At 41.5% G+C, this 26,256-nt stretch overlaps 1 protein-coding gene across 2 annotated transcripts; it reads right to left on the reverse strand.

Moving 5' to 3' along the window:
• Positions 1-4,998: 4,998 nt before the first annotated feature.
• Positions 4,999-24,988, reverse strand: LOC135109920 (14-3-3 protein epsilon). 2 transcript variants are annotated; one of them, XM_064021816.1, is made up of 6 exons: positions 24,823-24,988; positions 17,080-17,279; positions 16,227-16,351; positions 13,610-13,729; positions 10,400-10,626; positions 4,999-8,999 (listed from the first exon to the last, which is right to left on the reverse strand). In XM_064021816.1, exons 1-6 carry the CDS (start codon positions 24,884-24,886, stop codon positions 8,935-8,937), a joined length of 801 nt encoding a protein of 266 aa, XP_063877886.1. In that variant the 5' UTR covers positions 24,887-24,988; the 3' UTR covers positions 4,999-8,934. The 2 variants fall into 2 exon arrangements, with proteins under 2 accessions (XP_063877886.1, XP_063877887.1); XM_064021817.1 differs by having other exon boundaries at positions 10,421-10,626; positions 24,823-24,987.
• Between the last annotated feature and the right edge of the window lie 1,268 nt (positions 24,989-26,256).

Genomic DNA, 26,256 nt, shown 5'->3' on the forward strand with positions numbered 1-26,256 from the left:
TTTCCAATTCTGTTCAGCTTTATCTCATTCTTTATCTCGTTCTTCCCTTTGTTGTGCCCCGTAGTGAGATTAAAGTATTACAATACCAGTCTTTCATCCTTCCCTTGTTTTGTTGTTGCCTCTGTTCTTAACTTCTCTTCATGTTCATTTTTCCATCTTATTTTATTCTCGTGCCTCTTTTCCATCAGGAGTCGGATCAGGATTTGTGTATACAGTAAGAGTAAGGAATCTTCTCGTCACTCTACCCTTGGGCACGCCACGAAGACACCCAGAAATTGAGCTACAGGCGAGATAAATTTGCCTTAAGAGATTAAACTCGCGTCTCTAAGTATCTCAGATATACTTAGACTCCTGATGGGTTCCTCAAGGGCGTGACCGTGACCGTGGTGAGGTTCCCCTAGGCAGCAGCTGACCACCACCAAATATGACAGCTGAGAAGCACATCGGGAAAGTTACAATCACAGCAAAGACAGATGATGGGAATATAATATGCTACGATTCCTCTTTAAGTCACAAACACACTTATAACTCACTCGCGGAATAGAAAACGAGAACAAAACAGCACACAAACAAAAACAAAACATACATAAACGAGAAGGGCAAGCGAAACAGCACGTAAAAAAAAAAGCTATAAAAATATGAATGTATCTGAACCAGGAAGCCAGAGTTATTTAAGGCTGAATATAAACCCTGCAGAAATATGAACCCGTTTTAAGAGAGACCTGAACAGGAAGTCAAGTAGAACAAGGGCGAGGATGACAGCGTTTGTAGGGTGAAGGCGAAGTGTTAGAAGGAAGTGATGGAGGTGGGGGAAATGATGGGGCTGTAGAGAGAGAGAGAGAGAGAGAGAGAGAGAGAGAGAGAGAGAGAGAGTTTGTGTGTGTTATAAGCTACATCTCTCTCTCTCTCTCTCTCTCTCTCTCTCTCTCTCTCTCTCTCTCTTGCAGCCTTGTTCCGTGAATCTTTTGTACTAAAAACGCCAAATATTTATCCTCTCTTACAACTCTATTTCACTTTAATTGTTTTCTTCCTTATGCACGACGCGAAGATGTTTGGCCGCTAAAAACATTAGAAAAAAAAAATAGCTTCAAAGCAGAGAGAGAGAGAGAGAGAGAGAGAGAGAGAGAGAGGTTCACTCAAAGAAAATCTTCATCATGTCCTCTTGTCCCTCAAAGCACACACACACACACACACACACACTAGCCAGCATACATAATACTATTTAATTTTCTCCCCAATGCTGTGAGGAGATCCACGACATTCCTATAAGCCTCCATCCTTCTCTTTCTCTGCTTACCTCAATAAACATTACATTATTCTTGCTTATATTGGAAGGTTCATTTAGAAAGCTATCCACAACATCACAACATGAGATATTTCACTCTATCATCAAAATCAAGGCAGGAACACTATAAAAGTTGTTAAATTGACGTCTAATAAGTTAATTCTCCCACCATGACTGTTTTCCAAAAGCCATAGATGATTAGCCAGGTTCAAGAGTGTTTCTGCTGTTAATAATATAGAAATGTTGTTAATCTGTCACTAGAACCGTGAAAACATCCTTAAAAACCCGTGTAACTTCAATTATACGAGAGGCTTTTGAATACAGTGGAGTTGCAGCGCAGAAGAGTTTCAGATTATAGATATTTAGAGTCAGCTGGATTATATTTATCGTGTGTGGTGTTTATCCAGTAAAGATTGTTGTGAGTCAGAGGAGACACTAATTGTTATTATCTAATGTGCAAGTCTCTCTCTCTCTCTCTCTCTCTCTCTCTCTCTCTCTCTCTCTCTCTCTCTCTCTCTCTCTCTCTCTCAAGGTCATAAGAAAGCAGTCGTGGAGAGTTCATCACAACAAGGGCATAAAACATCGCGGACAAATGCCACTCTCTCTCTCTCTCTCTCTCTCTCTCTCTCTCTCTCTCTCTCTCTCTCTCTCTCTCTCTCAAGTGATGCAAGAAGCCCCTTATCCTATCGATCCCTCACGCTTTGTCTTGGTTCTTGTCAAAACAGTCTAGAGAACCCAGCTGATCATCTCTGAGACCTTTGAGATGCTTAGCCTGGTTCTCAAGACTGTATCTCCTGTTAATAATGTAGAATTGTTATCAATCTGTCACTAGAACCGTAAAATACTCCCTTAAAACTCGTGTAACTTCAACCACATAGAGAAACGTTTCAGAATATGGTTTGTTATCCACATCACGGCTTTCCTGACTATGTAGACTGCGCTTGCCTGAATAGGATAGGCTGCGCATGCCCGGAGAGAAGCTATTGAAGATTCCACCCTGTTCACTGCCACAGTTATATGTCCTGTGTGTTGTAAGTGATGTCATGGGGTGATGGTGCAACTCTCACTGCAGTACCTCTTTTATGTAAGCTAGGCGCATTGAGGTGGTAGGGTGCATCACTAGCAGGCATTTTTTTTTTCTTTCTTTCTCTGCAGACAGAAATCGGCCAGCTCTCTCTCTCTCTCTCTCTCTCTCTCTCTCTCTCTCTCTCTCTCTGGGAAAACGTATCATTGCACGGTTGATATAAACAGACTCCACTATTCAAAATGTTAAGGTATTTTCACGCTTACCAATCCAAGAAACCAAGAGGAACCAATGGCATGCTCTGGAACGCCCTGCCTACTTCTGTATCCCTTCATATGATTTGAACTCTTTCAGGAGGGAGGTTTCAAGACACTTCTCCATTTGCCTCTTTCTTTTAGGGACTAGCACCTCAGTGGGCCTTTTCCCCCTTTCTGATGCCCTTGGCTAATGCCCCTCCTACACAGATGAATAAAATGGCAGGGAAAGCAACAAAATCACACAAGAGCAGGTGCAAGGAGCCAGCAAGCCGCAGTGGAAGTAACAGTAACGAACAGAACATCAACTTTAAAACCGCAAGTCAAGAAACTCCCTCCCTCGCGCGCCGCTCTCCATCCTACCAACCTATATCTTTTCCCTCCCCTCTCCAGCCACGTCTCTACCTAACTTTCCCTCCAGACGTGCTTGCCCCTTCGTTCATGTCCTCGCCAGACGCCCCTCGTGCCAAGAGTCGTGACCTTCAGGCAGTCGCGTCTCTTAAGGGCTCGGGGTTCCGGCAGGAGAGGAGGCTTCTTGGGGCTTTGTCATGGCCTTGGTTTTGCCGTCGGTCCGTCACTCAAGTTTATCCGTCTGCCTGGTGTCTATGCTCGTTCTTTACTCTCTCTCTCTCTCTCTCTCTCTCTCTCTTCTGATGCCTTCTACTCGTTCTTTACTCCTAGCTCTCTCTTTCTCTCTCCCCTCTTCTCCAGACGCCTCGAACCCTTCCCTCTATCTCCCTTCTTATGCTTACTCTTTCCATAGTCATCTCTCTCTCTCTCTCTCTCTCTCTCTCTCTCTCTCTCTCTCTCTCTCTCTCTCTCCTGGTAAAGCAAAAACTAGTAAATGGTAACTTGTGCTGGGGTACTTTATGCACGGTACCCTGGTCACTTCTGGTTTCCCCAAGTTCCAAAACCTTAATAAAGTCCTATAGTCATTACATACACACCAGAGAAGCATGTATAACACGTTACTACCTTCAGATTGTAGCCTCATCTATCTAGAACTATATGCGTGGTGGCTGCATTCCTCACTTGCCTCTTAAATGACGCTTTCAGTTTTCAATCGCTTGCTTCCTGCAATTACTCAAGCATTGGTTTATTCAAGGTTCCTTAAAGATATTTTATGTTTGTTTGATGCAATGTTTTCGCTCCTGTTCAGTCTGTTTAATCGTGGGTGTTGAATGGGGGTTGTATGTTGATTTCTTGGCTGTATATTGTGTTCATAGTTTTTTTTTATTCTTAAGTTATTCATCTTTGTATAATACTGGAACTGGCTAGAAAGTATTATGAGTCACTCCTATATAATACCAGAAAAACCTGCAACCATGCCCAGTCAGCATTCCCTTGTCTTGTCTGAAGCCATCCACACTTTTTTTTTACTTTCACCCCGCGTTACAAAAGGAATGCACGAGGAATGCTAAGCTGACTATTGTTTTGTTTAACTGTTCTATCTCCATTTATTGGTTGTATATTGTGCTCAGCATGTTCAATTCACCTTTGTGGCTAGAGAAGGGACTAGAGAATAATGATTCACTCCCAGTAGCAACAAACCTGCAAGCACATTCAACATTTACGTCTCTTTGTATCCATCCACACTAACTCTCAGCCGGCGTTACGAAACTCACCTGCACGAGGAAAGCTAAGGTGATTACTACTACTGTAAGCTTCTCACTACCATTATTTTCACGAACACCCAACGTGAGGACTCATTATGATCAGGAGGCGAGCGTGACTTGGCTCGTGTCTGGTGGGGGCGGACTGGCTACGTGTACAAAGCGACTAGACAGACTTGTATTAATGTTCACTGTACTTTTGGATTCTTTTGGGACTAACATCTTAATTTTGTGGTCCTTCTCTCTCATGTTGTAGCTTCTGTTCATCAACTTACATTACCAGTAACCACATTATTCATACTTCTTTGAAATTCTCTTGTAACATCTTGAACCAGTTTCTCTTCAGAGCTGTAGCTAAAGTTTGTCAGTCTAGTACGAGAGATTCTGGTGCTTGAAATCCCCTTTGTAATCACCTGTATTACCAGTTCATCACCAGGAACCAATCCCCACACACACATCCAGCCACTCCACATGATTAAAAACAAGAGTTTCCTCCACCAGCAATTACTGACAAGCAAGACCATAGGAACTGAAAGGACTTGGCATCACAATCCACACACACACACACACACACTCCATCCATTCATTCACCACTCGCATAAAGCTCAAAAATGCCACCAAACCCACCAACTGCTGACTCACTAACCCACACACACACACTACTCAAAAATGCCACTTCAAATTCACCAATAGCTAACAGACAAAACCAAAGGAATAAAGACTCTTGGTATGACAATCCACATCTCAGCCTCAGTTTTGCACCTCAGCAGCAGCAGCAGCAGCAGCAACAGGAACAACAACAGGGAGTTAAAACACCAGGCGGTAGAGAATATGGAGGCTTTAATCAAACACTGTAACATGCAAGTGCGTTTGAGAGGTGTGCATAACCTATCACAATTTAGTATGTACATAGAAGGGGCACATTCTAGCAAGACTCACAACTCATAGCGTGTAGTAGTAATAGTAATAGTAGTAGCAATGTTATGTAGTAAAAAATACAGCATGACGATAACCAATGAGACTGTGGTATTGCAGGAAGTACTGTACTTATTATAATCTGGGATCCTGCAGAGGGTTAAGGGGCACTGGAGGAGGACGAGGAGCAAGGGAGCTGATGGTGGAATGACGGTCGGGGAGGAATGGGGGACCACGGGCATTGTACAAAGAAAAATTTTAAGCCTACAATAATTTTTGTGTGGAATCATTCATCCTAATCCTTGTTGCAGTGTGTTAAGTGTTGCAGCAGCCAGCAAGCCTCTACTATAATACTAGTGATGCACTCCTCTGTACACACAAGGAAACACTTAAATAAAACTTGTAAGCAGTCTCGCAAAACTCGCATACTTGACGCACGCACACCATGACAGTCTGGTTCACTGCACGCACTTACATACAGACCAGGCTACCATGTCAAGAGACACACACGCACACACACCAGTCATCCTAGACTGTACACTGATACTACTACTTGACTCCTTGTTTTTTTTTAAGCTGCACCTGCAAATACACCTGATCTAAGGATGATAATGATTTTAGTGCTCATTGTTTTCCCTTCCTCACATTTCTGCAATTTGCTTGTTTTTTTTTAATATAATCTTTCATCGCTTATTGCCACAATCTTTTATCTAGCACCAGGGGATAGAGGAGGGGCAGGGGCGAGGAGCAGGGGAGGCAGTGATATATTAGTGCAGGGGTGGAGGGGAGAGGATGGCTGCCGGCCAACCAAGAGACCGGCAGCTTTGGTTATAAAACATGTATAACTGTGACCGGCCTGAGACAGAAACTGAAAACATATTGCTCATCAGTTGCCCACAACAATTAGACTAAAAAGAAACACACACACGCAAGAACGAACCCTCACTTTGGAATGTTTGAGACTGGGAGGGGCAGGGGCAGGTAGAGGAAATGAAAGAGGAAACAAAATAAAATGAAAATGGTCTGAGTAGCACTGGTCATTAATTAGAGATGGATGACACACCGACAGAGACCAAGTGGGTGGCGGTGGTACAGACACGAGTAAAAAATATAACATTAACGACAGCGGCAATAATGACAATTAGGTATCTTTAAACGACTAAATGATATTTCCCACAGAAGCACCACCAAGACACCTCCAACCCCACTTTCCACAGTAATGGCAGAAACAAACTTACAAAATACGAGATTAACAGAAAAGATATAGTAGTCTCTCCATAGAAAACCTTCAGAAATGTAAAAATCCCTATTAAATACACACACTGTTAAGGTTACACGGCAGCAAGAACAGATTCAACAAAAAATCAAATTACAAGATGTAGGAATAACTTAGTAACCATGTGAGGCAGTATGTTACTTAAGGAATGAAGGGCAGACTAGGGGAAAGGCATAAGGAATGGACAGGTAAGGAAAGGATGAAGGAAAAGGTGGAAGGAGCAGCAGTAGATACTTTCAGTCTTGGATACTGAGAGAAAAAAAAATCAATACTTTCACTTCCCCAAAAGTTGCAACATTTATACTAGACACAACAGAAGCCTAAGGAAAGGAGGCAGGGAGTGGGATCAGGAGGCAAGAATTAGGGTTGAGGTTAAAGCTTGTCATCTACAAGTGACTAGGAGTGACCCAGGGCTGGAGAGGTGGGATGGGGAGGTATGGAAGGGTTAAGGTAGGGAAACAAAGGCTGAGTAAAGAACGTGGCAGAGAAGAGCACGTGAGAATGGTGTCGAAGAGGGGTGTGGCTGAAGATGAAAAGCAAGGTAACCGGCCAATGCTATCACTACCACCACCACATTGGCCTTCCCCACCACGACAAACACCAGTGCCGAGGATCACCACAGGATTCTGAGAGCCCCAAACCCACTACCTGACCAACACGCCACCTCACAACTTGAGACGTGACCTTGTGAAACATGTAGCCCTTGGAACATTTACAGCACTGAGGAGTAGGAATAAAAGCAAGTGGCAAATTGATGACGGAAACCAGACGTTGCACCGACAGAAGGAAGGAGCCAGGGATGGAATGGAAAAGTGAAAAGGGTACTTAAATGCAAACATTAACCAGCACCTTTCAAAGTGACCACTCAATGCATGGGTTACATCAGGAAGGTAGGATGTGGGTTAAAGGAGGCTTTTCTTTCTTTGTGGATGTGTATTATTCCATCAGCCATTTGTATACAAGTTTGTCGGGTATATGCATCCTCCACTGACACAAACGCACACACGCACAGGCAGGCAGACAGACACACACACATACACACACAAGCACTGTACACATTCACTGAAATCATGAAAATAGTGATATGGGTCCACATGGATCCAACAACACACATAATTCAGTTCTTAACACTGAGCACTGGGGGGAGAGAAAGGAACACAGGAGTAAAGTTAATCCACCTCAATAAATAATCTCTTGAGAGCATGCAAGTAACACTGAGGGGTGGGAAGGGAATACAAGGACCAGAGGGTGATGCTGTGGTGAGGAAGGGAATGAACTAAAGCCGTAGAAATCAAAATAACCGGGATAGAAGACGCTGGGTGTCAGGAGCTAAAGCATAAGATGTGAACTGCACCTACCTAACACGCAGGCTTCGATTGTGTTCCAGTATTATTACATTACAAGACAATAAATACACACATCAGTTTCTTCTACACTTGTAAATGAAGCGTAACAAAAAAAAATTGATGAGGTGATGGTGGACTGCCTCCGAGAGAATAAAAATCAATAAAAAATGCAGCGATAAAAACTAAACCTATCAATAAGCAGGCACAATCTATATCAATGTTAAATTAAACTCCTGCTTGCAATGGAGGTGCAAGCAGGTATTCCTAAGCTCTTAACCTTCTGGAATGATGAAGTTAGGAAGGAATGGTCGTGTAGAGACAGGAGATGGGAGTCCAGGTGATCAGGGAAGAGGCGAGGGTGTAAGGTGAGGTGCATGGGAGGGAAATCAAATGAAAAGGAGGTGAAGGATGATAGTGGGAGGAAGGGAGCAAGACACACTCGCTACTCTCTCTCTTGTAATCTCTGTCGCACACACAAAAATGAGTGGGAGGAAAAATGGAAAGGTGAGCAATCAGCCAGCTTCTTGTGTGTTATGGTATTAAATTTTTTGTGCATTTTAACGCTTCAGTACATCAAAGACCACTCTTGCGTATATATATATGTAGGTACGTACGCTAGTTTACGTCAACCAATAGGAAATCATGCTGGTAGTGTTTCTCCCTTACCTCTATCATATAATATAAAGGCTGATAAATTATAGAGAAAACTTACACACGCACGCACACACGCACACGCACACACTTTAAGGTGGGATATGGCATTGGTACAGGGTTGCAAGGGAGAGAAAGGGAAACAGGGAAATAATATACTTGCATCTCTATCAAATTAACAAGCAACTTCTGTGTCACACTCCATTAAGTCTCTCCTCATTGCACATCAAATTTTTTCCTTATACTTTTTTATGGGGGGGGTATTTAAATAACTGGTATACACTTGACACTGACATCTTGAGAGGGGGCAGTGGCTGAGAGAGAGAGATTCAAGGTGGTGGCTGTGGTACTGGTGGCGGATGTGAAGGTGGAGCTCCACAGTGTGCAGGAGTGGTGGTTGTGGTGGCGGTGGATGTAGTGGTGGTGGTGGTGGTGGTGGTGGATGAAGACACTGGGAAAGGGTGGGAGGGAGGGATGGGAAGAGGAGGAGGAGAGAGGTGGCGGTGGCGGTGGTGGCATGGTGGAGGGGCAGGGGGATGGGAGGGGAGGGTCACCACGTCTACCACCACATTAGCTCACATCCTGGTCCTCCACATCTTGCACCTGTTCCTTATCTCTCTGCTCACCCTCTCCGCCTGCAATGGAAGAGGTGACGTTACCCTCCCACGTCCGACCTTCCACGACCTTCCATGAACATGCACAACACCAAATCAAAAGCAGGAGCAAAGAAAACACTGAAACTATACCTAAGTGTCGACTGCATCCTTGGCAATAACAATACATATATACACACTCCTTTGCCCCTTTGTATTTTAAATTCAAACAAAGCAAAAGCAAAGAAAATACTCAAACTAAACCCATTAGGCAACAAAAGTACAGATCCATAAACTTTTTTTATCCCTTTTCCTGGACAAAGCTCAAGTCTGGAGGGGGTAATGAGGCTCCAAACATGTATTTCAATTTCAAACAAGACAGCAGCAAAGAACAGAATAAAGAAACTAAATTGATATCTGATAATCCTTGTGGAATTCAGGAATGCATCAGATTAATACACTTTCTTCCCCTTTTTTTTCTGGTGGGAGTAGTGGGGTTCTTAACAATCCCATCCTCATAAGGGAGGAAGAGAGTACAAGAAAATGATAACACATTTCAACTATACACAATCTTGTTTCTATATGACATATGGCAATATCAGTCTAAGATACACAGATGAACCAATGCTATATAAATCTGTGACAAAAATAGGACTAGCCATGCACAGTATATATTTCTCATCCAGAGCCACAAATTCCGTGGGTTTTCAGAGTCCTGTCATGAGTGAGAGGACTGGGATCCCCTCCTCAACCCCTCCTCTGTGTTCTGAAGGTCAGTCATGTGCCAACTGACAAACAAATGCACGAACCCACAACATACAAGTCAGTTGGACATCTGAGCACAACTGAGAACATAGGAATAACAGGCTACAGTTAAGCATTCTGGTCATGGCACTCAAGCACAGGTTCACATCGTCTGAATGCTCGTCAGGCATTGTCAGGTAGCAGCAGCCACACACTCACGCAGGTCATGGTATCAATGCTTTTCCCAGATCACTTACTGCAGACATCCAATTCAAAAACTACACAACTATTTCAATTGATTTTTGAAACTTAGGATAAAATTTAAGCAGATAAATACTTAGTAGAGCAATTTAACTAATTTTGAAAACTGTTGGAGAAAGATTTAAACAGATGAATACTTAAAACTATCAACCTTATAAGAAATGAGTATATCAAATAGTACAAAGGTGCATCACTGAGTCAGTGCTGTAAGTATGAGCTGCCACAAGGCACAGGTAACCCTTCCCCCACTGCCATAATAAAGCATCATCAATAAATGAAAACAAAAGCGTGGCACTAAATGAAGGCGGCCAGCACGTTCATTTAGCATGGCGGTACTTTAGCAACCGGCATCTTACCGAGCTTGCTCACCCATTCCTGCACCTGCACCACTCACTCCTCCACAGCACTCACTCTGCACCTCAAAGCATCACACTCACCAGCTCCTGCCCCAGACTCACTTTCACCCTGCATATCTGAGGTCCATAACGTAAGGTTGTCACGCAGCAGCTGCATGATGAGGGTGGAATCCTTGTAGCTCTCCTCAGACAAGGTGTCCAGCTCGGCAATCGCATCATCAAATGCTGCCTTGGCCAGCCGGCAGGCCCGCTCTGGGCTGTTCAAGATCTCATAGTAGAACACTGAGAAATTCAGCGCCAGACCCAACCTGAGGAGCACAATAGCTCATTTGATGGGCATGTTGATAGGCAATCTAACCAAAAGCAATATAAAAGCTATAAAAATAAAGATAAAAATAAATAGGTCCAGTGACCCTCTTCCCTTTTGCAGAGATCTCCATTCTTGGAGACTTCAATGTTCACCACCAGCTTTGCCTTTCCTCTCCCTTCACTAACCATCCTGGTGAACTAGCCTACAACTTTGCTATCCTCCATGACCTAGAGCAATTGGTGCAACACCCTATTCGTATTCCTGACCGTCTTGGAGATACGCCCAACATTCTTGACCTTTTCCTGACCTCTAATCCTTCTGCTTATGCTGTCACCCTTTCTTCTCCGTTGGGCTCCTCCAATCACAATCTCACAATCTCATATCTTTATCTTGTCCTATCGCTCCAATCCCTCCTCAGGATCCCCCTAAGCGAAGGTGCCTCTGGCGTTTTGCCTCTGCTAGTTGGGGGGACCTGAGGAGGTATTTTGCTGATTTTCCTTGGAATGACTACTGCTTCTGTGTCAGAGACCCGTCTTTGTGTGCTGAGCGCATAACAGAGGTGATAGTGTCTGGCATGGAGGCGTACATTCCTCACTCTTTTCCTCGTCCTAAACCTTCTAAACCTTGGTTTAACACAGCTTGTTCTCGTGCTATACATGATAGAGAGGTGGCCCACAAAAGGTACTTAAGCCTTCCATCACCAGAATCTCATGCACTTTATATTTCTGCCCGGAACCATGCCAAGTCTGTTCTCCAACTAGCCAAAAACTCCTTCATTAACAGAAAATGTCAAAACCTTTCAAGATCTAACTCCCCTCGTGATTTCTGGCATCTAGCCAAAAATATCTCCAATAACTTTGCTCCTTCTTCTTTCCCTCCTCTATTTCAACCAGATGGCACCACTGCTATCACATCTATTTCTAAAGCTGAACTCTTTGCTCAAACCTTTGCTAAAAAACTCTACCTAGGATGATTCTGGGCTTGTTCCTCCCTCTCCTCTACCCTCTGACTACTTTATGCCATGTATTAAAATTCTTCGCAATGATGTTTTCCATGCCCTCGCTGGCCTAAACCCTCGGAAGGCTTATGGACCTGATCGGGTCCCTCCTATTGTTCTCCGAAACTGTGCCTCCGTGCTTGCACCTTGCCTAGTTAAACTCTTTCAGCTCTGTCTGTCAACATCTACCTTTCCTTCTTGCTGGAAGTTTGCCTACATTCAACCTGTTCCTAAAAAGGGTGACTATTCTAATCCCTCAAACTACCGTCCTATTGCTTTAATTTCCTGCTTATCTAAAGTTTTTGAATCTATCCTCAACAGGAAGATTCTTAAACATCTATCACTTCACAATCTTCTATCTGATCGCCAGTATGGGTTCTGTCAAGGCCACTCTATTGGTGATCTTCTGGCTTTCCTTACTGAGTCTTGGTCGTCCTCTTTTAGAGATTTTGGTGAAACTTTTGCTGTTGCCTTGGACATATCAAAAGCTTTTGATAGAGTCTGGCACAAAGCTTTGATTTCCAAACTACCCTCCTACGGTTTCTATCCTTCTCTCTGTACTTCATCTCAAGTTTCCTTTCTGACCATTCTATTGCTGCTGTGGTAGACGGTCACTGTTCTTCTAAATCTATTAACAGTGGTGTTCCTCAGGATTCTGTCCTGTCACCCACTCTCTTCTTATTATTCATCAATGATCTTCTAAACCAAACTTCTTGTCCTATCCACTCCTACGCTGATGATACCACCCTGCACTTTTCCACGTCTTTTCATGGACGTCCAACCCTTCAGGAGGTAAACATAGCACGCAGGGAAGCCACAGAACGCTTGACTTCTGATCTTTCTATAATTTTTTATTGGGGCAGAGCAAACTTGGTATTGTTCAATGCCTCAAAAACTCAATTCCTCCATCTATCAACTCGATACAACCTTCCAGACAACTATCCCCTCTTCTTCAATGACACTCAACTGTCCCCCTCTTCTACACTGAACATCCTCGGTCTGTCCTTTATAATCTGAACTGGAAACTTCACATCTCATCTCTAGCTAAAACAGCTTCTATGAAGTTAGGCGTTCTGAGACGTCTCCGCCAGTTTTTCTCACCCCCCCAGCTGCTAACTCTGTACAAGGGCCTTATTCGTCCATGTATGGAGTATGCTTCACATGTCTGGGGGGGTTCCACTCATACTGCTCTTCTAGACAGGGTGGAATCAAAAGCTTTTCGTCTCATCAACTCCTCTTCTCTAACTGACTGTCTTCAGCCTCTCTCTCACCGCTGCAATGTTGCATATCTAGCTGTCTTCTACCGCTATATTCATGCTAACTGCTCTTCTGATCTTGCTAACTGCATGCCTCCCCTCCTTTTGCAGCCTCACTGCACAAGACTTTCTTCTTTCTCTCACCCCTATTCTGTCCACCTCTCTAACGCAAGAGTTAACCAGTATTCTCAATCATTCATCCCTTTCTCTGGTAAACTCTAAAGTCCCTGCCTGCTTCTGTATTTCCACCTTCTTGTGACTTGAATTCCTTCAAGAGGGAGGTTTCAAAACACTTTATTCATCAATTTTTGACCACTAGTTTGACCCTTTTGTGGGACTGGCATTTCAGTGGGCATTTTTTTTTATTGGATTTTTGTTGCCCTTGGCCAGTGTCCTTCCTACATAAAAAAAAAAAAAAAAAAAAAAAAAAAAAAAAAATGCATCTATTACTTGTTTTTAGTATCACATAAGCTTAACAGTACTACAACCAATGCTATGTACACACCAACTCCATCAGTCAATACCCAACAAACACAACAGACACTTTTAATAGTCACAATCATAATGAACACACATAGGTACCCTCACATGTGGAAAAGTGAAGAGTTGACAAGTTACCAGTCCTATCATCCAACACCAAACCAAAGGAATACTTTTAACTCATATAATTCTAAGAACACAAATACTATTACACAATTCAAGCTGAGAAAGGAGAGGAGTTGAGTTACCTGATAGGATGTGTGGGAGGGAGCTCAGTCATGGCAATATCACTGGCCGCCTTGTAAGCCACCAAGGAGTTCTCAGCAGCTGCCTTCCTGTCGTTGCTGGTGGCAAATTCTGCAAGATACCTGTGGTGGGGAAAGAAGAGAAAACATTACCTTGAGTTTTCCAGTGTCTGGGAAAAAGGAAGCCTACAATAACAATCCATCTTTTCCTGCAAAAGGGACCGAATGCTTTATTTAAAAAGGGAAGGCTCTGCAACATCACGGTCATATTGTGCCACTACAAGTTCAAAGCAACTAAAGTGTTAAGTTGAAAATATTAACAGGAATAATGGAATAAAGGGTAAAGGCCTAATAAAAGAACTACCTACCTTTTAGGTAAGCAGTATAGAACCTTTGATCCATCAGTCTTCTACATATTGCAAAATTCTTAACTTTTGTCAAGATCTATAAACTGGGACATATTACAGGACAAGAGATAACCACCTTGCACAAAAGACAGCTACCATAACCCACCCATAAGGAAGATAAGGATGTTAAAACTAATGACATGTGAGTGTGTGCCTGGCAGATGTCTCCAAACAATGATGTCACTGAGCAATACGATGAGCATGGCTAAAGCAAACTACCATGTCCAATGTCACATAGACCCACTGTAGTCAATCCCATATCCTTAACAATAGTGATAAAACCAAAGGAAATCTGGAGTCAGTGCATGGAAAACAAAAATTATCAAAGAAGTATTATCATCAGTCTAATATACTTAACAGAGCAATAAAACCAAAGATAACCTGGAGAAGATGTGGGAAAGATAATATAATGAGAATGAAGAGAATACCAGAAACCATAAAAATAAAAAAAAAAAGAAAGAAAAGGCAACGACAAATCACCCAATCCCATAAGAAAAAAACAAAATTATTACAATGCAGTTACTAGTCTCAAATTCACCTAAATATGGAAGTGAGAGAGAACATACACTGCACAATGCTGATAAGGAGGATGTTAGTTCCTGCAGTATCACTGATGACACATACAACCAATCAGTACTGATAAGATGTGTGATAGTAAGAGTTATCAGGTGAGCAGTGAGTCATGTGGTAGCTGTGGTGGTGATGGTGGTGTAGGAATGGGATGGGAGTGTACTAAGCGCAAAGATCAAACGTATGTACTCCGAGGCTCAACAATAACAGTGAAGATAATGAATACAATACTACTTGTTTTTTTCTCCGACTCATATAATAATAATGATGCTGAGGAAACGATAACACGTAAAGAGTATACCCGGCACAGAGATCAGATTAACGGACTGCTTCAGGGGCTTAACAATAATGGTAAAGATAATGATTAGGAAATTACTTAAAGATTTTTCCCAATAGTCCTATGATGAACAAAACCACGGTAGAGTGTACATAACCCTTCTACTGCAGTGTGCACCAATTCACTGCACAAAAAGCAATGTATGGGATCTTTTTCAAGCAGTTACAAGAAAATGTGAAAAAACAGATTTGCAATTTCTGGCTGTAGAACAAGAAATGGTGCATAGTGGTTCATAATTAAGAAAAGATGTGGGAAATAACAGTGAAAGAGTTAATGCAAAGATCAGACATGGTTACAACTTGAGGCCTAACAGTAACGGTGGACAGTGGTTAGGAAATTAATCGGTTCTTTCCCCAGTGAAGTATTATGCTGAGGAGGATATGAAAGGTCAGACATAAACAATGATAAGCAATTTACTCAAGGTTTTTCCCATTACAGTCCCTTCCTGTGATGATGAAAAGGAAATGACACCATGTTATTTTATTAATTCTTTCCTAGTATACTTTGTGAGGGTGCCAATGATGAACTACTGTGAGATGACAAGCCCCCCCCTCTCTCTCTCAGGAGACTCAAGACATTCAAATCCTCCGAGTCTTGAACATCAGAACAACCCCCCCTTATATTTATTCCACAGGATCTCCCTTACATGGCTACCTTCCTTCAGATAATTCAATGAGTATCCCAAATTTGCAGAAGACAATAGCACACTAAAAGATAAGTTATGGTAAGCAGAGATAAGCACACTCCCTCCTACATCAACTATCTCTATAACAACCTTCAGATAATTCACAGTGCTTCACAACACAAGGAAAGCTAACACACAAAGGGGGCATGATAAGCACAAGTACACACACTCCCCTCCTGTGACTATCACCTCTTATCTCATTGTCAACAAAAATAATCAAGAGCACTGAGACAGTTTCATATCTTTCTTGTGGAAGGTTGTGTGTTGCAATTTTCCTCTGAACCGTCTCCTTGACTCTGGTTTTCCTGATAGTCTCTACATACTACATGCAGTTAATTTACAGCAATTATTTCTTATCTTGCTGTTAATAAAAAAAAGGTATAATGAATTGTATACAATTTCTCATGGTCTGCTAGTCTGGTTTTCCAACTGGTTTTCTTCACTACTAACTCTCACACTGTTCTCCCTTCCCTTCCCTTGATATGCCATAACACCTCAATCTTTACTTCCTCAGCACTCTCAGCCACTCAAAACCCCAAGGGAGATGGCAGACCACACCGCTTTCCTTCACCTGTGACACACATCCATAACAAGACCCTGAAGGAGACCAGTTCCCCTCACCTGTGGTAATCTCCCTTCATCTTGTAGAAGAAGACACGGCTTTCCCCTGAGGAGGCTGTGGGGATGAGGTGTTTGTCCAGCAGCCCCAGGATGTCTGAGCAGATATCCTTCAGCTCCTTCTCAACCTGCCACACACAAGGAAAAGCTCGGATCACTCAACAGAAGAGAAATATTCATGGTCTATTACTTTCACTGCAATATTCACAGACTTGGATCATTTAATAGAAGAGAAACAAGAAGAGAAACATTTATTGTCTATTAGTTTCATTGTAATATTAACAGATTTGGATCAATCAATAGAAGAGAAACAAGGAGAAACATTTATGGTCTATTAGCTTCATTGCAATATTCACAGATTTGGTTAATTTAATAGAAGAAAAACAAGAAAAATAATCACTTCAGTCCTATTACTTTCATTGCAATGTCCAACATCCAATTCACAGCATCAATGGCACAACATTTTCAAAGTAACTACACAAAAGAATACAGGGATTAAAATAAATAAATAAATGAATAAATAAAAACTCTCCAGTGTTCAGTGTCAAGTTTATAAAATGTTTGGAGGTGGCTGTAGAAAAAGAAATATCTCAGATTAAAGAATGGTGTGGCAACAAACAATCACAAACAAAATCAATCAAAACACAATTATCAATTTTATAATTCAAAGGTGAAATCCATACTCATTCTACATTTTCATTTTATTTACCTGCATTTCCCTCTAAAGTTAAGCATGACTTCACTCTTGTAATGCATATAAATCTAGCAGCATCCACTTCATGTCTCACTCTCAATCACAAACTCACTATGACTCATCTCTCTCTCTCTCTCTCTCTCTCTCTCTCTCTCTGCTTACCTGTGTCCTGTAATTCCTGATCATCTCCAGCTTCTCCTCTCCGCCCTTGTTCTCCTCCTTCTGCTCAATGGAGGAGATGATGCGCCAGGAGGCTCGCCGCGCCCCAATCACATTCTTGTACGCCACAGAGAGCAGGTTCCTCTCCTCCACCGTCAGCTCTACATCCATTGAAGCCACCAGCTTCATGGCATCCACCATTTCTGTACAGAGGAGAAGAATTGTTGGCTTGAGTCAGGAGTATAAATAATGAAGATGAAGTTTTAAATGAGACTTGGTGTTTTCTTACATACATACATACATGCCAAGGTTATCTTCCCCCAAAAAGAGGGTTAGGTAAGACAAGGCACACAGCTTTCACATTCACACTCATTCACACTACTATTATAAAGGGAGGCAGCCGCACAGTAGGCACATCACATCAATACACAACTGGTTAATTAATGTAACAGCAAGACATGATACAGGGTGATCAGAGAGCACGTCAATCTGCCAACCTAATCTGTTAAAATATGAGGAACTGAGTGACTGGCTGATTCAAGTAGTAAATAAATCACATAGTACATTATATCAAATTAACTAAAAACACTACCACTATGAGTCACTGAGTGTGAGTAAGAGAGTAAAGAGAGGAGTAAGAAAGTGAGGAGACGGTGTGCAAATTAGAGCTCAAAATGACACCTAGAACCTTCAAGTCCAAAAAACCAACGACTGCAGGATCAACAACACTTGAAGCAGAATGTTGAGTGCAAGTGTTTATTTATATATTTATTTATTTTTTCCCTCCTATCAATAAATTAGATAAGATCCTGATAACATATTGCTGGTGACTCAGGAGACATCATCACACACAACCTGGTGACTGTTTGGCATGTAAGATTTAACCTGCAGCTCTGTGTGTGTGTGTGTGTGTGTGTGTGTGTGTGTGTGTGTGTGTGTGTGTGTGTGTGTGTGTGTGTGTGTGTGTGTGTGTGTGTGTGTGTGTGTGTGTGTGTGTGTGTGTGTGTGTGTGTGTTGAGTGAGACATGACAACTCAATAGGGATGAAGTCTCAATCCTCCAACCTGAGGAGACACACACACACACACACACACACACACACACACACACACACACTACTGTAAAGGGATTCAAGATGGTTGTGTGTGTGTGTGTGTGTGTGTGTGTGTGTGTGTGTGTGTGTGTGTGTGTGTGTGTGTGTGTGTGTGTGTGTGTGTGTGTGTGTGTGTGTGTGTGTGTGTGTGTGTGTGTGTGTGTGTGTGTGTGTGTGTGTGTGCGTGTGTGTGTGTGTGTGTGTGTGTGTGTGTGTGTGTGTGTGTGTGTGTGTGTGTGTGCGTGTGTGTGTGTGTGTGTAAGTCAAGATAAAAATTGACTTGGTAATGAAAAAAAAAAAAAAAAAAGTAACCATAAAAAAACATACATAAACCCTTTATTACATTCAAAACATCTAGATTTCTATAACAAACTACACTTTTCTTTGATACTTTCACTCAAATATCCCCTAGTCCTCTTTCCCTTTGTGTTCGCATAACAATAAAACACAAAATAAAGAAAAAGAGACATGTAACACAGACTACAAGGAAAACATAGGCAAAGAACACATGTATTGCTGTGATGGGTGATGGATGGTGCTGTGGTGTGCTGGTGACAGGGGTGTGGCTGTCCCTGTGATGGTAATGGTGGTGGTAGCAGGGTGTGACCTTGTCTGTGGCAAAGAAAGGCAGGATGGGAGGAAGCACTGAGGTGTGACAGGCCATGATGCTAGAACATGTAGGAGTAAGAGTAGTAGTAGTAGTAGTAGTAGTAGTAGTAGTAGTAGTAGTAGTAGTAGTAGTATTGGGTGTGGTCTGTATAATGAGGGAGCAGTCTAAATATGGTATGTCTCTATGGTATTGGCCTTTTAGGTATGGCAGGCTACAGTAAAGAACATATTTGTGTAAGTATAGGGTGTGGCACAAATTCTGCCATGTCACTGTACACTGTTAAGATGGTGATGCTGGAGATGGTGGTGAAGGTGAAAGAACCTAACACACCAAGCTTTAAACATACATAAAAAGACAGGATAAAAGTAAGGGGTATTATGTATTTAGCAATATTTCTCCTTGTGATGGCTGAATGGCTTATTACTCCCTGCTTTTCCTTGCTACTGTAGATTCATATTACTAGTACAATACAGCAACTATGGGCTATCCTGTGTGACTGCTGGCCTGGTATACAGACGAACGAGTACATCATTGAGACCACCACCACAAGAGCACAGGAATAAATGTACCTATTGTTGATGATGTACCGATTATTGATTCAGCAGGAAGCAGAAGACAAACGAACGACATATAAATCAATACCATTAACACAAGCAATATTAGCTTGGTAAACTGCTGATATTTAAACACTTGCAGACTGCCAATTAGCTACAATGCCCCAATTAAAATTATTATTAAGAAAATTCACAAAAAAGACAAGACAGAACAAATTTTACAGCCAAACAGAACCTTCTCGAAACAGAACAAGTGAACAGTTCAATAAATCTGAGTATAAAATGATCAGAAGAAATGGACATAACAGGAAGTTGCTATTTGAGTTACAACCATCTGCAATATGACACACACACACACACACACAATACAAATATCCTACAGAGAGAAAACTGACCAGCATCTCATTTCTCTCATCAACACAGATCACATCTCAAAACACACTCACTCCCTCAAAACAACACACACACCATCCATGAACCTCCAACAGCAACACACACACATACATACACACGCTTAAATATAACCTGGAACATAAAGAACCTGGAAGAAAGAACAAAAGTGCACATAAACTAACAGCGCCCGAATATAAGGCCACAAGCACTTCATTACGAGGGATTACGCCGATGGTAACAATACCTTGATGTTTTCTTTTAGCTAAGCAGGTCATTTTGAGACTGATGAGGGTATGAACTGGTATTGAAAGCTCTTGTCAGGCAGTGATGGTGTGTTGTGTGGGAGAAAACTGTGGGTGTTTAATGAAATGGTTGTGTGTGTGTTAGGGGGAAGATGCGTCTAACAAAATGAGGAGGAATGTTAAAATAAAAAGAGGATTAGTGTTAGAAGCAAGAAAAATAGAGGTTGAAGGAAGTGATGGGTTGGGAAGAAGGAAAATATGATGTTTTGCAAAATTTTATCAGTAGGAAGGAGACTGTCAGATAAAACAGCAATAATAATAAGTGTTAGGAGAATAATGATGTGTGTTAAAAAGAAGACAATTGTGCTGATAATGATATACACTAGGAAAGAAAAGAAACTGAGATGCTAAGATAATGATGGCCAGTTTACTTGCTAAGAAGGGGACACTGCTTTTGAATTCCAAAACGAAAAGGTATTGATTTTCTTGTGTACTGCAGAGGAACTGTTAAAAAATGAAACCTCACATCAAAGGAAGAAAAAATAGATTAAAAGCAACACTGGTAGCCTTTACACACACACACACACACACACACACACAAATCTATACATCGACACAAAGTTTACAACATTTTTTGGGCAGAGGATTAAAATAAGCTTACTGCCCAAGGGAAACTGGAAAAAGAGAGAGAGAGAGAGAGAGAGAGAGAGAGAGAGAGAGAGAGAGAGAGAGAGAGAGAGAGAGAGAGAGAGAGAGAGAGAGAGAGAGAGAGAGAGAGAGAGAGAGAGAGAGAGAGAGAGAGAGAGAGAGAGACTGGAAAACCCCCACCACACCCCACTTGCTCCAGGCCTGAGACCAACAGACAGACAGACAGACAGACAGATAGACACAGACCAAGATAGAGTTAACACAGACAGATGGAGATGATATAAACATTTACAGTGCGATTCTTGAGTTAAGTTGCTGAGTGGATCATAAGAGCCCTGAAACACACACAGGTTTGCAAAGGGATTATAGGATTTGCAAAGGATACTCGAATGTGCAAGAAAGATACATCAATCAGGGGAAAAAACAAGGATTCTGTATTTTTTGGCATCGACTTTTTAGGGTAGGGAAAAAAAAAGGAAGGATAGAGGAAAATCAAGACAGAAGAGGAGAAATGAAGGGGAAAGTATATAAAGAAATTTTTCCTTATGGGAATGAAAGGAAATAAAAGAACAGAAGGAAAGAAAAGGAATATTGCTGAAGAAAAAATAAAAAGGATGAAAAGACAGGAGAAAGAACAAAGAGAGAATAATAAAGGAGAACAGACGAGATTAGAGAAGGGAAGCTGTAGAGTTAAAGAGAAAGAAGAGAAAGAAAAGGAGATTCAAGAAAAGAAAATTAAGGAGGAAGAGCAGTAGAGAAAAAAAAAAAAAAAAAAAAAAAAAAAAAACTGAAGAAAAGTTGCAAAGAAAACAGACAATAAATGAGGGAGAGGAGATTGAATAAAGTTAGATTCAAGGTTCAGGAGGAAGGGGAAGAGATGAAGAGAAAAGAAAAGTTAAGCAAAAAGGAGAATAAAGGAGGAAAGAGCAGTAGATGGAGAGAGATTGAAGGAAGGAAGCTAAAGTGAAGGACAGAAGATCAAAGGAAAAAAGGAGGAGGAAGTAAGTTGTGCAGTTAAGAGAAAAATGCAGGAGGAAAAGGAGATAATTAACTGGCACTTGGTAACTTGTAACAACCAGGGACTTAATCTATCCCACAGCTGCACCTGGCCAATACTTTCTCCCTGGTACGATGTCAATCAATAATTCACCACACAGACACACACACGCACTCGCACACACAATCTCTTTACTGCATGAATTGCTAAAGCAGCTGATATCTACACACACACACACACACACACACACACACACACACACCAAATTCTTTCACCACATGAATACTGAATAGAAAATGTCAAGTTATTCGTTACATTCATTTACATCCCAAGCTCCTCCATTCATCTCCTGTCCTTGTATGATCTAAGATTTGCATATATTTTTTATTCTATAGGGTTAAACAGTTTTATGTTCCTACAGGCTGTTGCATCAATTCTTCACCCTATAAGGAAGTGTTATATAGACTAAGGAAAAGCTACATATTGATCATAGAAAACTTTCCATTGACCACAGTGAGTGTAATGGCCTCCCATTACACTCTGGCACACTGCCCCACCCTACCAAGGAAAAATCTAATCTCTTACACTCTAAATCTTTCACGCTAGGAATAGAAAGGCTTAACTGTCACCCTAAGTACTGGAAAAGCCAAATCCTTTCACCCTAGGCAAGAAAATCTACATTTCCTCACCCTAAAAACTGGAAAATCCCAAATTCTCTTCACTTTAGGTATTGAAAAACATTCCTCTCATCCTACATACTGGAAAATCCTAACTATCTCATCCTAAGCTTGAGTCATGTTACCTCACCCTAAATACTGAAAAAAAACCAAACCCTTTCACCCTAGTCCTGGAAAATCTATTGCCCATCACAAATACCAACTAATTATCTCACCCTAGCTCAGGAAAAACCCTATACTGCCTCTTCTAAACATCACAAAATGCCAAGTTCTCTCACCCTAGCAGGAAATATGTACTGCATAGGCTAAGAATGCCAGAATTTTACCCTGTAGGCTTAGAAAGTGCCAGAATTCCTCACCTCACTGGCCTATTTAAAAGTGCTGCACTGCCTCATCCTACAGATTTAGTAAATTTTAAAATTGCCCCACCCTGCCCCACCCTATAAGCCTCAAAAATGAGATTTTCACCCTTTAGACCTAAACCTGTCATATTCACTTAAAAGACTGCTATGCCTACCTATGAAATTACATTGATTATTTAGTATGGAAAGGTTGCCAGACTATATATAGGCATAGTTTTTGGGGCATGAACTTAAAAATATACAGTACTGAGAGAGAGAGAGAGAGAGAGAGAGAGAGAGAGAGAGAGAGAGAGAGAGAGAGAGAGAGAGAGAGAGAGAGAGAGAGAGAGAGAGAGAGAGAGAGAGAGAGAATTATAAATCAGAAGTTAGGAGAGAAGAAAGAAATGTGAGCATATAGATATGGAAGGCATTCTATAAAAATTATATATAAATTTCTAAGTGCAAATATCACATACATAATAATAAGAATAATAATAAAGATAACAACATGGATAATAACCAAGATAATTACAAAAAAATAGTAAAAGAAATAATGAAGAGTTACAAGATAAGAGAAGAAACACAAACACAACACATACACACCTTAAAACTCTTAAAATGACCAAAAAAAAAAAATATAATAATAATAATAATAAATAAAATAAAATAAATAAATAAATAAAATATACAAAAAAATACCCAATGCCAAACTTTCCACCTGTACACCTAAAAATGCCAAAGTGTCGCTCTTTACCCTTAGACAATGCCAAATGCTTTATCCTTCAAAATTACCAAGCTAGTTTCACCCTTCAGACCTTGAATGACAAAATTTCACTCAGTATGCCTAGAGAATGCCAACTTTCTCCCCCCTATACCTAGCAATGCCAAATTTTCACTCTATAAGCCTACATAATGCTATTTTTTTTTTCATCCCTATACTTAGCAATGCAAAATTTTCATTCTATGCCTAAAGGATACCAGATTTTTTTGCTCCTATACTTAGCAATGCCAAAATTTTCACTATAGGTCTGTGAAATGCTACCTTTTTCATCGCTATACTTAGCAATGCCAAAATTTTCTCTATAGGCCTACACATTATACCTAGCAATGCTGAAATTTTCTCTATGGGCCTACACAATATACCTAGCGATGCCAAGATTTTCTCTATAGGCCTACAAATTATACCTAGAAATGCCAAGATTTTCTCTATAGCCCTACAAATTATACCTAGAAATGCCAAAATTTTCTCTATAGGCCTACAGAATGCCATCTTTTTTTCCCTATGCTTAAAAAAATACAATAATCCACTCCCACGAACAAGATCTGCAAATTTCCACGTTCAGAGCGAATCAAACCCTTATTCTTTTTTTTTCTCTGCCCGCAACGCAAAAAAAAAAAAAAAAAAAAAAAACTCCCTTTAACACAGAGGGGCAAATTATTGAGCACACCAATATTTTACCCACAAGAGCTGCAGAACACCAAAAATTTCGGCCCCAATACCAACACGACGGCAGGAACCACTCCCTTCGACGCCAGACAAAAAAAAAAAAAAAAAGCATACCAACTTTCCCGCCCCTATACCTCAAGACGCCAGATACTGCCTCTTAAGACCTAATATGTGTAAAATCTTGCTTTTCAACATACATAACCCTAATTTTCCTTCCCAATGAGAAAAAAAAACTACTCCCTTAGACACGCCAGACAAAAAAAAGGGCGCCAAGAACTCAATGATTCCTCTCCTTTAACGCCCCGCCGCCCCACCACGCCCACGCCCAGACTGGGAGGGGGACGGGGGACGGCGACCCCTGCAACGCCCAGGAAAATTAGACACATAGGCGTGGTGGAGGCGTGGAGGGCGTGGAGGAGGGCGTGGAGGAGACGAGAGAACCAAACCAATCGATTTCTTGTCACGCGGGGATCATTTTACGCCTTAAAATGTCAAATAATCCCATAAAATCACGAATTTCCACTCCTATAGCCGCCCATTTCCTAAACTCATTACCCATATACACGCCCACATCCCTGAACTACCCACCTATACCCACAGACTACCCCTGACTATCCTGAGGTTAAAGTAAAATGGAAAAATTATAAAGGGTGATGACAAAAGCTACAGGAGTCGGCGGCCGCCCAGACGGGGAAAGGAAGGCTGGCCGTTTTAATAGCGAATATCTCACAAATGGTGTGCTTACCGTCATATCTCTCAGCCTGCTCGGCGAGTTTGGCCCTGTACACGTTATCCTCCCGCTCCGTCATGGTGGATGTGCGCTGGGTAGGCCGATGTTCGCGGATTACGGAAGGTTTCAGCGGCACACAAGACCTGCCCCGCAATATGGCCAGACACCGCCGTGTATTCCTCCGCGCCTCACCTGCGCCGCCCGCCCCCTCACGTCTACCCGCCAAATTTGAATCTCCGAACCTCCCGTCTCGTGTGGGAACTCAGAAAATTAAGGTTTACATAGGGTTGCTGCTGTTCCTTTCACGTCTGTACACCAAATCTGAATCTCCAAACTTCCTGTCTAGAGTAGGAACCCGGAAAATTAGGGTTCCTGCAAATCTGAACCCCCCCAATCTGCCGTCTCGTGTAGGAAATCAGAAATGTTGCAGCAAATTTGAATCTCCCACGCTACCGTCTCGTATAAGAACTCTGAAAATAAGGATTGCTGCAGGAAGTCACGAGGTGTAGCCTTGCATATAGCGTACTGGTATATTTCTACGCATTTTCCTCATCCATATACCTGTCTAGTCTTGTTTTATACCTTTTTATGATCAGTTTCCTCCTGTCATTTCTATTCTTAAACATGTCTGATCTTTTAAATGCTCCCCGTTGACTACACGTGGCCTTCCTTGTATAAAACATGCTTGCCAATTTCTGTAGTCTCGTGTAGGAACTTTGAAAATAAGTTTTAGTTCAGGAAGCCATTAGATGTACACTTTATAGTCCCTGTATACAACATGCCTGTGTATTTCCAATCACCCGTTCGTCCCTTTAAATTTTTCAGATGTTTTAAAAGGTCCCTATTGACTCACCCATGTCATTCATCTGCCAGTCTACTTCAAAACATGTTTCCTGTCATTTCTCTTTTTAAATCCGTCTAATCCTTTAAAAGCTTCCTATTAATCATCTCCCACTCCATTTGAGAACCAGTTTCTCTTCTATGTCTCTTTCCTTTAATACAAATTTGAGCTTGAATCTATTATTTCTTGTTCTACCTTGATAACTGGCTCTGAGGATTCTGCTGACCTCACCCTTGTTATATCCCTCACGCCTCTTCAAGACCTCAATATACCACTTAAAGAATACCTTTCTGTATCACGCAGGAATAGTTTTACGCCTTGAAATGTCAAATGGGAGAGTAAAATCTATATCCCCGCCCACAGCCGCCCATTTCTCACGCCAATGTAAGTAGCCTTGTCTCACCCACACATAGCGAAACGCAATTTTGATACAGAAATATGTTCCAAAGGCCACAGTTGTTTTTTCATGAGCATTTATTTAATCTTATTTATCTATTATCATCATCCTTAATCCCATTCACTAGTTTATTTTTCTTTCTGTTGGTGCAGAATTCTTATTGAAAATCCTTGTTGAACTGTCACTGGAATCTTAAAAACTCCCCTTCAAA

The sequence above is a fragment of the Scylla paramamosain genome, chromosome 19 (genome assembly GCF_035594125.1).
Source record: "Scylla paramamosain isolate STU-SP2022 chromosome 19, ASM3559412v1, whole genome shotgun sequence".
Classification (NCBI taxonomy): domain Eukaryota; kingdom Metazoa; phylum Arthropoda; class Malacostraca; order Decapoda; family Portunidae; genus Scylla; species Scylla paramamosain.